The sequence below is a fragment of the Cucurbita maxima genome, unplaced genomic scaffold, assembly GCF_002738345.1.
Source record: "Cucurbita maxima cultivar Rimu unplaced genomic scaffold, Cmax_1.0 Cma_Scf00003, whole genome shotgun sequence".
NCBI lineage: Eukaryota > Viridiplantae > Streptophyta > Magnoliopsida > Cucurbitales > Cucurbitaceae > Cucurbita > Cucurbita maxima.
Window position 1 is genome coordinate 3,379,593 of NW_019272019.1, and position 13,150 is coordinate 3,392,742.

The window sequence follows — 13,150 nt, forward strand, 5'->3', positions numbered from 1 at the left end:
TTATTGTAATGAAAATTAGGAGGAAATTTCGTGTCTACTTCCAAGTCTAAGTGTTGGGACCATACTTAGGCATCACTAATGTTTGGGAAGGCTGCTGAATTAAGGTGCTTCATCATAAAAAGAAAGTGCCGGGAAAATGGACTTAGAAAAAAATGAGCCGTCGTTGTTCAGGAATAGAGTTCGAAAATTTTAAATAATAATAATATTAGTAAATTAATTGGACATTAGCTTAATTAATTACGTCAAATAAATTTATTATTGGTTAGAAAATTCGAGAATTTATTAATTAATTTTTTTTATAGAAATTTTTTATTGAGAGAATATTCATAATAGAAAAAAAATATATATATTTTATATCAACTTATCTAAAAGATTCCAAATATATCAAAATCATGTAAGCGATTAAATAATATATATTAAATTAATAAAAATATCCTGAAAGTAATATTTGGCAATTATTTAAAAAATATCTCAAAATTAGTAAAATGTTAGTATTTTAATTTAAAAATACCTTTTAATAGTGATTAAAAAATATAATTTCGAATTTAAAAAATTTAATTAATATTCTATTTAAAAAAAAATTAAAAAATACTATTACAGTTAGTATACCTTGAACAAATCCCAGCCAGCTGCTAACATCTTTGCCTTCCTCTTCTATATTGTCTTTCTCTATGCACAAATTTGGATGATCCAGACATCCCCAAGCTATGAATCTCATTCAAATGAGTCCCAACCTCAACAGATTTTCTTCTGTGCTTACCATAGACCAACACTCAACTGCTCCTTACGCGAATTCCATGACTTTTTGGCCACAATGACGTTCTAACTTGAAAACCTCTGTGGTTCCTCATCCATCTACAAGACACCCGTCTGCTAGTTCTCGACTCGACATGTTTGGGGACATTGCTCGAATCGCTTGTTGACCCATGCCGACGTTTTCCTTCTTCACTTTCGCCGAAGACGCCAACTTTATGTAATAAACATAGGAGTAAAAGACCTGCATACAATCCCCAAAAGAAAGAGCAAATTCAAGCACTGAACTAATGTTCTATGTAATAATCAACAAACACAAATGCACATAAATTCTCACCATCACTTGTAACTAAAACATCTAAACTGGATTTGGATCCCTTTCCGAAGAAGTTTCCTTTGATCTTGTGAGCCTACGATTTAGAGTCATACCAGGTAAAGAAGTAAAAGGCATTATTAGGGGACAAACAGTAGATTGTATTCCCAAATCCCATTACAATTACATCAGTAAGTCATAAGCTGATAACCAACTTCGATCTGATAACTAGATGTTACCACATTCCATAACACAGGGAAAATAGCTGCATCATCCCATACCATATGAACTTAGTTGCCATTATCATTATTGTTGTAGCGGAAGTGGAAGCAAGATCGATTATACTCACACACCCACAAACAGAAATTAAACAAAAAGACAAAGATTTATGTGGTTCGGAGAGAAGAAATTCCCTTGCATCCATGGGTGGTAGCTAATCACTATAACCAAAGTGTTAACAAGTGTATCTCTATCACTCTCACACTACAAAGTCTCTCTTACAAAGTTCCTCCCAATTGCTTCTAAGCAAATACAAAATAACAATAACTCCACGCCTGAAAACAATGCTAGACAAACCTTTATACAGGCATTGTAATATTAATGTTATACATGAATCAAGATGATTCTCGCAAAGGAAGATAACCAAAAGAGTTATGAGCCAAATAAATGAGAGATGAGCCAAATAAATGAGAGATGAACCAAATAAATGGCAATACATGCATAGGAGATGCACGAACCTATTCTTCGTTACAACTCACAAATGAACTTAATTGCCATTATCGTTAAACCAGTAAGTTATTGATGCTAGCAACTTTAATTTGACAGATAAATGTTGAGAGAAATGAAACTATACAATTCAAAACGTAGAAGAAACAATTGCATGCTTCCATACCATATCAAATTAGCTTCAACTATTGAACTAGAAATGTTCTACAAAAAAGCGGGTCTGGTACATTAGGAAGTTAATAGTCAATAGTTGTAATCAATGATTAAATATCCGTCGATATATCCAGAAATCGAAGGGTTCGACATCAACATCAAGGATCAATCGATAAACCCCATAGCTTGGGTTTTATATCTTTGGTTGTAATAAAATATGATCCAGATGTAAACTAAGAGTGCTTGAAATATGCAAGATTTTAAGCTGCAAGGCTGTTTTCTCCCAACCATGGAAAACAGAGAAATTCCAGCATATTACAAATACCAAGGGACTGACATAAAAACTTAATTGTTTCACTCACCAAAGTATGAAAGAATCAAGATCATGCCCATCTTTAGCAAATCGGCAACGCAGAAATTTTCTATGAAATCCCTTGTTGATCCACAAACTGAAATGGGAACATGTGCGAGCAGTGACAAAATCAGGTAACAATATTCAATAAAGAAAAGCAAAGAACCTGACAAAATCAGGTAGATGATTAAGTTTACGGTTAGAGGCCACATGATGTGAAAATCAAAAGAAACAGAAAAAAAATGCACCAACCTGCAGGTCCTTCCAGAGAGAAAATCAAGTGAGGATCCAAATGCTTCGCCAATGGCCGAGAAAAACCAGAGGCCAATGAGCTGGCTACATTACCTATAACGTCGTATAGATTCAGCACTCACTAAAAACTAATGAATCATAACAAAAACAAAAATCTCCTGCGAAATAAGATGACAAAGAAAACAACCAAGACCTTAATGGAAACAATATCAATCATAACTAGAAGAGACGATCGTAGAAAGGAGTATGAATCATCAGTATTTTTCACTCACAGATGAGATTTGCACGCCAGAGCGTGATCGGATAATCGATTTCGGAGAACATACGCAGAAAGAGAGAAATTTAAAATGAAACAGTTACATCGATTAGAATGCTTAAAGAACAGCAGATGGAAGAAGAATGGAGGGCGGAGGGTGTCTCATTTCCACCGTGCCGGATTTTGGCCAGAGCAGCGGTTGTTGAGCGCTTCAGACGAGTTTGGAAGATTTGGACATGCGGCCCATTTTGTGAATGGGCTTTGTTTTTTCTACGATAAAAGCCCAATTAAGAAAACCCAATTTTTTAGCGGGAAATTTTAAACTAAAAAAATAATAACGAATGAATTTGACGGCCCAATTTATAATTTCTATTTTCTTCGAACTCAAAATAATAATAATAATAATAATAATAATAATAATAATTTCTTCTAACGTCTTGCATGAATTTGAGTATTGTAAATTAGTGGACAATAATTTTTTTATATTTTTTTAAATAAACAACTCAAATCAAATATTCAAATTTATATATATATATATATATATATATATATACATATTATAGACCAACCGGAAATTGCAAATTGGTTAAGTTAGTTACTCGAATGACTTGAATAAGGTTCACAACCGAACCGTAGGATGGGTGGTCGGTGTGTTCCTTTTTTAATTATTTAAAAAAATTATATTTACTAATAATTAAGATATCATAAAATTCGGATATCAACATTCAAAATATCTTTTTTTTAATCTTCGTAACAATCTTACAATTAGGGTGGGGTTGTGACTTATATTTCCGAGTTGGGTGAGTTTACTTGACCAAAAAATGTACAGTACTTGAACCGAACATCTAATCTAGCTTTGCTTAGGTAATTTGGATTGTTCGGCTAATCGAGTCATATGAACACCTTTTATATAGTGGATAGTAAAGATGAAACTGTTTACTCACTAAACGAGGTTGGTTAGAATATCGAGTTAATTCTTATTAAATTTATAACTAATATGGGAGATTAATGAAAGTTTCTAAGAAATAAAAGAGAAATAGTTTGAGAAATCCTTAGTCAATTAGCTATGAGACTAACTTTTCGGTCGAGGATACATATATGAGCATATAGAGTAACAAACTATTGATCTAGAACGCATACCCACGGGAATAATAACTTATTGATCGAGAATATGTACACGAGCACGTAGTATATACGTGGATTAGTAACTCGTAACAATCCAAACCCACTGTTATGCTAGCAAATATTGTCCTTCCCTTCAAGGGTTTCATCTCAAGGTTTTGAAACGTGTTTGGTAGGGAGAGATTTCTACACCCTTATGAAGAATATTTTGTTCCCTCTCTCGATCCATTCTAGGATTTCACAGCATTTCTCAACTAAAAACATGTACACGAGCACGTAGTATACACGTGTACCAGTAACTCGTAACAACCCAAACCCACCACTAGCATATATTGTCATTTTTGTGCATTCCATTCAAGGATTTTATCTCGAGATTTTAAAACGTGTCTGTTATAGAGAGATTTTCGTACATTTATACATAATATTTCGTTCTCTCTCTCGATCCAGTCTAGGATCTCACATCATTTCTCAACCAAAAATATGTACATGAGCATGTAGTATACACGTGGACTAGTAACTCGTAACAACTCAACCCCACCACTAGCAAATATTGTCTTTAAAACGTGTTTACGCCTTTAAAGAATATTTCGTTCCCTCTCTCGATCCAGTCTAGAATTTCACATAATTTCTCGACCGAAAACATGTACACGAGCACGTAGTATACACGTGGACCAGTAACATCTCGATCGAGAATATATACACGAGCATATGGAGTGAATTGGGAAGACATAAGAAAAAAGGAAAAAAAAAAGAAAAAGAAATGGTCTTTGACATTTTCGTTTGGGCAAAGAGTAGAGAGAGAGGCACAGAAGCGAAGCAAACAAAAATCAAAGCTCTCTCTCTCTCTCTTTCTCTCTGTGAGGAAGCGCAAAGCAAAGCGAAGGCAAGAGAGGAAGTTAGAGAGAGAATCTTCCTCTTCCCCATGCTTTCAATTTCGTAGCATAACAACAATCAACGACCCCACAAATTTCTCTTTCCCCCTCTCTGATTTTCTTCAACAATGCCAGCTTCTCCTTCATTCCCATCTGGTAAATTCATCTGCCCTAAATTTCTCTTCTCTTCTTCTTCTCTCTGTGAAATTTCATCATTTCTCATCTTTAATTCTGTTTATGGTGTCTAATTTTTTGTTTTGACAAAACCCTTACCAGGGTCTCGTGGAAAATGGCGGAAGAAGAAGAGGGATTCGCAAATTGGCCGCAGAAACAACTTCCCTAATAGCAATAACAACGGCAGCAACAAGCATGAGGAGGACGATGAAGATGAAGACCTTGCCGCGGCTGAAAATGAAGAAATGGAACGCGATAACAACGATGATTCTGAGGATCCTCAGATTAACCTTCAATCCGCGCCCAATTCGAGCCTACAGGAGCCTGAACTCCTGTCGGATGATAAAGTGCGAGTCTCCGAGTTTCCTCAGGTCGTTAAGCGGGCTGTCACTCGGCCTCACTCTTCTGTGTTGGCTGTTGTGGCAATGGAGAGGGCAAATCAGTTCGGAGAAAGTAAGGGGCTGCCTGGAAATTCATTGATTTTGGAGAATGTGTCTTATGGGCAGCTCCAAGCCCTGTCTGCTATGCCTGCGGATAGTCCGGCGTTGCTGGATCAGGAGAGGGTGGAGGCTGGCAACGCCGCCTATGTAATAACGCCTCCACCGATTATGGAAGGGCGTGGCGTGGTTAAGAGGTTTGGGAGTAGGGTACATGTTGTCCCTATGCACTCAGGTTCGATCCTCTCGTCCTCCTCAAGTTAATTAATTCTTGCACATATATTTTGAGGGTAAACAATTTGCATTGCCATCTGTACCTTACATTTGTTGTGGGATAAGTTCATGGGTTTTGTCTAGCATTATTGTGAACAACTATTTAGGGAATTGCAATGTTTTTCTTTCCCAATGAAACATCAGCTCCAAAATGTAAGATATATGGTTGAATAGCTTGAATTCATTAATAATTTTACTTGCTAAGTTCTGTAGTTGTTAGTGTGATCATATTTAATTCAGGATTTGAGTGGGTAGAAAACTTATATGAACTTTATTTGTTTTAGTATAAGTAGCAAGTTCGATGCGTTTGCACTCAATTTGTGCCTCAGGATAACATATACTTAATTGAATATAGGGAGAAGAGGAATATTATCTAACATGTGACAGTCGATTTTTTGGAAACAGATTGGTTTTCACCTGCCACGGTGCATCGACTTGAGAGACAAGTTGTTCCACATTTTTTCTCTGGAAAATTTCCTGACCGCACTCCTGAGAAGTATATGGAAATTCGAAATTTTGTTGTTGCAAAATACATGGAGAATCCTCAGAAAAGGGTCACAGTTTCAGACTTCCAAGGATTGATTGATGGTGTCAGTAATGAAGATTTAACTCGAATTGTTCGATTTCTTGATCATTGGGGTATTATTAATTATTGTGCTCCTGCACCTAGCTGTGAACCATGGAATAGTAGTTCATACTTGAGAGAAGATATGAACGGTGAGATTCATGTGCCATCAGCTGCTTTGAAGCCTATTGATAGCTTGATCAAATTTGACAAACCAAAATGTAGGCTCAAGGCAAATGAGGTCTATTCAATACTTCCTTGCCATGATGATAATGATGATTTGTGTGATTTGGATAACAAAATTCGTGAGCGTCTAGCTGAAAATTATTGTAGCTCTTGTTCTCGGCCTGTTCCCATTGCATACTACCAATCACAGAAGGAGGTTAGTATCTATCACCATATTGTACTCCATTGTTTGTCTGTCTCAGAGTTCCTCGGGGTCAGCATATGACGCTTGTATATATGCCTGAAAGAAGGATGATTGTCAGGGCAACGGCAAACACAGTTAGAGACAATAAATACAATGTAAATTAGAAAACAATGCCGTGATAGTGATATGTCATGAAACCTTTTCCTATTGAGAGTAGAAAAAAGACGACAGTGTTTAAAATTATTGAATCCTTATGGTTGTCCTATATGGTAAATTCTAGAGACCTTGGGGTCTAGGCTGTTCAATTTTGCACGGGGAGAAATGAGAGGAAGTAGTAGAGATCTGTATGACTAGCCAGTTTCTCCTCAAGCATATCCGTACCTGTACTTTTGTCGTCGTAGGTGACTTAGAGGATTTCTGTTTTGGGAATCTTGGAAAAGGTGTCTTTGCTTGCCACGAGGAGAAACATCAAAGTCTTGATCTTGAGGCAATAGGACTTCTTTTAACTCTTTATAGTGAGCCTATACCATGCAAGAGAATTGCTTCTGATGCATAACTTTTAGAAATCCCTTGAATTCTTATGGATCTTTTTTCGTTAACGACTTATTGGCATCCATGCTACAGGTTGATGTTTTACTTTGCTCCGACTGCTTCTATGAAGGCAAATATGTTGCTGGTCATGCAAGTATTGATTTTCTGAGGGTAGACATGACGAAAGATTATGATGAACTAGATAGTGAAAATTGGACTGATCAAGAAACTCTATTGCTTTTAGAGGCAATAGAATTGTATAATGATAACTGGAACGAAATTACAGAACATGTTGGGTCCAAGTCTAAAGCTCAATGCATTATACATTTTCTTCGTCTATCAGTGGAGGATGGCCTTCTAGAAAACGTTGACGTGCCTGGTGTTTCTCTCTCGTCCAATTCTTCACATGGAGAAGATAATGAGAAGTCGCATTCAAATATGAATGGAAATGTAGCAGGTATTTTTTTAACTTTTAACTGACTGTTGGTGACTTTTTGACATTTTCTCTCTAAATATTTGTTTATTTCTTTAGGTTCTTCCTCTCAAGATAATAAAGAGATGCGTGATAGGCTCCCGTTTGCTAATTCTCAGAACCCAGTCATGGCGTTGGTACGTGTCCGTTTATTTGATGCTTTATATGTCTTTCAGTTCATCAAGTAAAATTGAAGAATTGAATTGTTTCAGAACTACTTTCCATTGAACTTGAAAAGAAACCATGTTAAAAAAAAAAAAAAAAAACCATTGCAAATCTATAATATTTCATATTTTTGCCGAACTCCAAAGCATCCTATGTTCCTTTATCAAGGGATGTCCTGGTTGATGATTTGGAATAATGAGTATAAGACAATTAAGCAGGGAACAGCGGTGAGGAGGCTAGCCCTGTTTGAAGCTGTTTGAGACCTGGAGTGGATTAGTTGTAGTACTAGTATTAGTAGCTTGTGAGTAATAAGAATGCACACAAGATATCGGAATACAAACACCGAGGGATTGTTTCAAATGGGCAGGTGTAGGCAAGTCAGATTCTCTGATGTTATAGTTTAAAATATGGTAGTTACGTGTCGATATAGAATAGGGTAAGGAGGTTGTCTAGAAGATTAGTTGAGCATGGTGCCTTTGAATTGGCTCGACTCTCACTATGATCATTGAAAAGAAATGAAGAAAACGGAAAGTGGACGTTGATCTCTATTCCTTCTTCCTATCTTATTTCTTACCTTCAACTAGAATACAAAATTTTACTATTGAGTCCAATCTTTTCTCAGTAAATAATAGACTGGGTAATATCTTAAAATGCTGCTGTTTCCACCACCATAGATGGCTTATCTGCTGTCCCTTGATAGCATTGCCTATATTCCCAACCTCTTTAATTTCCAATTAACTTATTATACTGCTAAGGAGCCACTTCCATTGAGATTTTGGCTCTTCATTTCCATTTCATATTGCTTTATATCTAACGGAAAGAAATCTGACTATGAGCTTCTCTTTAGATATAGGGCTTGAGTTTCTTAAATGAGTAGTTCATTTTGTAAATAGCGTTGGAATTGATTTAACTTTTGGACATTTACAAGGTTGCTTTTCTCGCATCTGCTGTTGGACCAAGAGTTGCTGCATCATGTGCTCATGCATCCTTAGCTGCTTTATCTGAGGACAGTTTAGCTTCTTCCGGGAGCATCTTTCAAAGGGAGGGTTCTCTAAACGCCAATAGGTATTTTCTTTCTTGGAAACTTTTCTTCAACAAATGATGTTAATATTTAATCTCAACATTGTTTTTTCAGTAACTGCAAAATATTACAACATTCTATCCATTTAGATGATAGAACTTGTTAGATTCCACATCGGTTGGAGAGGGGAATGAAACATTTCTTATAAGGGTGTGGAAACCTCTACCTAGCAAACACGTTTTAAAACCTTGAGGGAAAACCCAGAAGAGAAAATTCAAAGAGGACAATATCGGTTAGCGGTGGGCTTGGGCCGTACAAATGGTATTAGAGCCAATCACCGAATGGTGTGCCAGTGGGGACGCTGGGCTCCCAAGGGGGGTGGATTGTGAGATCCCAGATCGGTTGGAGAGGGGAATGAAACATATATTATAAAGATGTGGAAACCTCTCCCTAGTAGATACGTTTTAAGATCTTGAGGGAAAACCTAGAAGGGAAAGCCCAAAGAAGACAATATCTGTTAGAGGTAGGCTTGGGCTGTTACAGAATTGGTGCATATTCTACTGTAATCGTCTATGTTGTTTTAGTTTTATTTATCCAAGAGATGCCTCTCTTCCATTTAACGTTCAATGACCAATTTCCTATCTGCAACTGCAAGGGTTAAAAAACTCGTTGATTGGTTTGAACTCTTTTCTGATCTTGTAATATCTGATGCTAAGACTGTTGGTAAGAGCTGTTTTACATGGGAAACCTTGTTTTAGTGTTTTAGAGGACGAAGCAGGTTCCAATTTCCCAGAGTTAAATCTTGTTGACGTCATTATCTATTATAATGCAGTTGCATCAGTTTTTTCTTAAAATCACGATTTATTTCAAAATTGAAATTTCCTTTTCAATATTAAGGACGAACGTTGACTTCACACATGGCAGAGACAGTGGCTCTTATGGAGAACTTCCAAATTCAGTTGAGCAAAAAGGTTTGGTTTGAGAATGACTTTTACTTATTCTTGTTCTCTTTCTTGACGAATGTTTTATGTTACTCGGAAATTTATGCAATACATGTGGTCAAATTCAGATGAGAACAAGGCAGAGCCTGAGGCAACACAATTATCTTCTGAACGAGTTAAAGTTGCAGCAAAAGCAGGCCTGGCTGCCGCTGCAACAAAGGCAAAATTGTTTGCTGATCATGAAGAACGAGAAATCCAACGTTTGTCTGCCAATATTATAAATCACCAGGTATCACTGTTATAATTTTTTGAATTTGTCAGAAACTTAGTGCACTCTACGCTTAATCATTCAGCACTATATGTTCTGCTCGAACTCTACACATTGACTCTTGCATAATTTTGAAAAAAAATTGTAATAGCCGAAGCCCACAGCTAGCAGATAGCATATATTGTTCTCTTCGGGCTTTCCCTTCTGGGCTTTTCCTCAAGATTTTTAAAACGCGTCTGCTAGGGAGATGTTGTCACACCCTTATAAACAATGTTTCGTTCTTCTCCTCAACCAATGTGGGATCTCACAATCCACTTCCTTTCAGGGCTCAATGTCCTTGCTGGCACTCGTTCCTTTCTTCAATCGATGTGGAACCCCCCAATCCACCCCCCATTCGGGGCTCAACATCCTTCCTTTGCTTCGTGTCCACCCCCCTTCGGGGCTTCAGCCTCCTCGCTGGCACATCGTTCGGTGCCCAACTCTGATGACATTTGTAATAGCCTAAGACCATTGCTAGCAGATATTGTTCTTTTTAGGCTTTCCCCCAAAGTTTTTAAAGCGTGTCTAGTAGGGAGAGGTTTCCACACCCTTATAAAGAATGTTTCGTTCTCCTCCCCAACTGATGTGGGATCTCACAAAACTACTACCTATTGACTTCAATTGGTTAGTCATGATGCATTTAAGAAATGACTGACAAAGGGTTTTTGAACATGCGTGCATTATATTTGACCATTTTTACCAAAATTATCCTGTTCTTACTTCTACAACTAAACGTGGCAGTGTTTTATCGGTTAAATGCCTGTTCATAAGTTTAGGCCATAATTTTTTTTGAAGTAAAATCGAATAACGAACGTTTTGCTTGGTATATTTTTCTAATTTGGATAGAACGACTGTCTGTTGTTTGTTGGAAAGGTTGAAACTTGAGTAATGTTCTTTGTTTTATCTAAATTTATGCAACAGTTAAGAAGACTGGAGCTGAAGCTGAAGCAGTTTGCAGAAGTAGAAACCTTCTTAATGAAGGAATGCGAACAAGTTGAGAGGACAAGGCAGAGGCTTGTTGCAGAGCGAGCAAGAATGTTAGGTATCCAATTCGGAACTGCTGCTGGAGTTTCGTCACCTGCAAGTTTACCTGGCGTTATCCCTTCCATGGTCAACAACAATAACACAAACAGTAGGCAGAATATGATCTCACCTCCAGCTTCACAGCCGAGCATTTCGGGGTATAACAACAACCAACCACTTCACCCCCACATGTCGTACATGCCCCGACAGTCGATGTTCGGTTTAGGGCAAAGGCTACCCTTATCGGCAATTCAGCAGCAGCAGCAGCCCGCCACGACTTCTTCTAATGCCATGTTCAATGGTCCAACCAATGGACAACCTTCTCTCAGTCACCCAATGATGAGGCCAGTTACTGGATCCAGCACTGGATTAGGCTGAGTTTGGTAGAAGATTACTTGAACTAATTGATGATTTGTGCAGCCATGAAAAGAAGAAGGGGCAGGTAAATGAAAAATAATCATATTCCATGAGAAAGAGTTGTTCTTTTCTTTAACCCTTTTCCTTTTTTGGGAGCAAAAAGAAGGGAAATTAACCTGAGGCAATAGTAGTAGGGATTGTAGTTTCATTGAATTAGATGTAAAAAGGGCTTAAAAGAACAGAAGAAGAAAAGGGGAGAAAGTTACTGATGGAAGTGCTTCCATTTTTCTTCTTCTTCTTCTGTTTTTTACCCCCTGGATGTGCTTTCCCTTGATGTTGCTATTAGATTTCAGGAAGAGCAAGATGGTTAAAAGAATTAATTGTGGTGAATTTGCTTCTCTTTTACCCTTTTTACCTCTGTTCATTCACCCTCTATAAAATTACGAGTAATGTAGAAGACATTTGTAACGGTCCAAACTCACCTTTAGTAGATATTGTTTCTTTGGGTTTTTACTTATGAGCTTTCCCTCAAGGTTTTAGTGAGAGGTTTCTATACCTTTATAAGAATGTTTCGTTCTCTTCTTCATCCGACGTGAGATCTCACAATTCACCCTATTTGAGGCCCAGTGTTCTTGTTGCACTCATTCCTCTCTCTAACCGATGTGGGATCTTATGACATCTCTATTTTTTTCTTGGACATCCTTAGAACTACCATTGCTTAGCTTTCAATTTGCCTTTGAAATGTGAATATCCCATCCTCTCCTTGAAACAAGAGACGCTTCTGGTTCTGTCGGTGCTTGAAACAATTTAGTCTTCTTCATGTTACTATATCTTGAGGGTCAATAATTTCATATGGGGAACTACTTGGATCAGTGATCGATTTCTAGGTTTGATCGTAAATATAATTGGTTACTTCCAATTAGTTCAAGCCGCACTGAAAGGTATGACATTTCCCATTTTTCTCCGTCCTAAAGTTTACTCAAAATTTTAGTTACCCATAAATTTTATGAAATTTATATGTTTTAATAAATGTAAATAAAATCCCACAAGGAGACAAAAACTTAAATTAGCTACATCCAGCCCACCAACTCTAAAGCCCATTATCTCTATGCTTCAAATGGGTTAAACAAAAAAGCCCAAAATCAAGCCCACGCAACATATAGGCCTCTACTTCAGCCCACTTTCTCTTAAAGCCCATGGTCTTTTGGGCCCAATAAAATAGCCCAAACCCGGCCCGCTCGGTATCACTGGTAGGACGATAACGATGGTGGCGACGGCGAAACAGAATTTCAGAACGGCGGAATCGACCTCGAACTGGTAACCGACCACTGCTACGAAGTCTCCAACTGGCAATCCCTGCACAAGAACACAGAAGCAATAGAGCTAAAAAGAGCCGACCGACGCTGAGATCTCATTGATGAGGTTTTTTCTTTTTGTTTTTGTCTCAGTTAAATCAACCTCAACCTCATTCAGGAGATTAAAAATCTTTGAGGAATCCGATTCAATCACAATAGGTATCCTGTGAGCGTTGAAATTATCAACAATGGAGGATAACCTCTCAAGAATCCAAGCAGCTTCAAGAGCATGAATCGACCAAGCTTTCTTGAGCTCTTTTGAGGCACCGCAGATCGATGAACCAGCGGAGTAATGAACCACGATCGAGCGAAACGTTCCAAGAAGCATCTATTTCCAGACGTTTTCTGGCGGAGGAGACC

The 13,150-nt window shown here is 37.6% G+C and overlaps 2 protein-coding genes across 6 annotated transcripts; one reads left to right on the forward strand and one right to left on the reverse strand.

Annotated features, from left to right (window-relative positions):
- Positions 1-575: 575 nt before the first annotated feature.
- Positions 576-3,014, reverse strand: LOC111477113. 4 transcript variants are annotated; one of them, XR_002717205.1, is made up of 5 exons: positions 2,822-3,014; positions 2,550-2,707; positions 2,308-2,394; positions 1,091-1,163; positions 576-997 (listed from the first exon to the last, which is right to left on the reverse strand). XR_002717205.1 is itself a non-coding variant. In XM_023121112.1 (5 exons), the coding sequence occupies exons 1-4, from the start codon at positions 2,871-2,873 to the stop codon at positions 1,093-1,095; spliced, it is 303 nt and encodes a 100-aa protein (XP_022976880.1). In that variant the 5' UTR covers positions 2,874-3,014; the 3' UTR covers positions 576-997; positions 1,091-1,092. The 4 variants fall into 4 exon arrangements, 2 of the variants coding, with proteins under 2 accessions (XP_022976880.1, XP_022976879.1); XR_002717204.1 differs by having other exon boundaries at positions 2,550-2,642; positions 2,743-3,014; XM_023121112.1 differs by having other exon boundaries at positions 2,550-2,642.
- Positions 3,015-4,693: 1,679 nt separating this feature from the next.
- Positions 4,694-11,907, forward strand: LOC111477016 (SWI/SNF complex subunit SWI3C-like). Of its 2 annotated transcripts, none has more exons than XM_023120940.1 (9): positions 4,694-4,955; positions 5,076-5,645; positions 6,089-6,630; positions 7,243-7,606; positions 7,682-7,758; positions 8,715-8,851; positions 9,732-9,778; positions 9,877-10,037; positions 10,977-11,907. In XM_023120940.1, exons 1-9 carry the CDS (start codon positions 4,928-4,930, stop codon positions 11,454-11,456), a joined length of 2,406 nt encoding a protein of 801 aa, XP_022976708.1. In that variant the 5' UTR covers positions 4,694-4,927; the 3' UTR covers positions 11,457-11,907. The 2 variants fall into 2 exon arrangements, with proteins under 2 accessions (XP_022976708.1, XP_022976707.1); XM_023120939.1 differs by having other exon boundaries at positions 4,697-4,955; positions 9,705-9,778.
- Positions 11,908-13,150: the final 1,243 nt, after the last annotated feature.

Excerpts from the sequence above, each read along its gene's own strand:
- LOC111477113 (XM_023121111.1), bottom strand. The coding sequence starts at position 2,873 with ATGTTCTCCGAAATCGATTATCCGATCACGCTCTGGCGTGCAAATCTC. Across the intron at positions 2,643-2,821 it reads CTGGCGTGCAAATCTCATCT|GTAATGTAGCCAGCTCATTG; the intron begins GTGAGTGAAAAA and ends ACGACGTTATAG. Across the intron at positions 998-2,307 it reads CTTGATTCTTTCATACTTTG|GTCTTTTACTCCTATGTTTA; the intron begins GTGAGTGAAACA and ends GATTGTATGCAG.
- LOC111477016 (XM_023120939.1), top strand. The coding sequence starts at position 4,928 with ATGCCAGCTTCTCCTTCATTCCCATCTG. Across the intron at positions 5,646-6,088 it reads TGTTGTCCCTATGCACTCAG|ATTGGTTTTCACCTGCCACG; the intron begins GTTCGATCCTCT and ends TTTTGGAAACAG. Across the intron at positions 8,852-9,704 it reads GGTTCTCTAAACGCCAATAG|GACGAACGTTGACTTCACAC; the intron begins GTATTTTCTTTC and ends TTCAATATTAAG.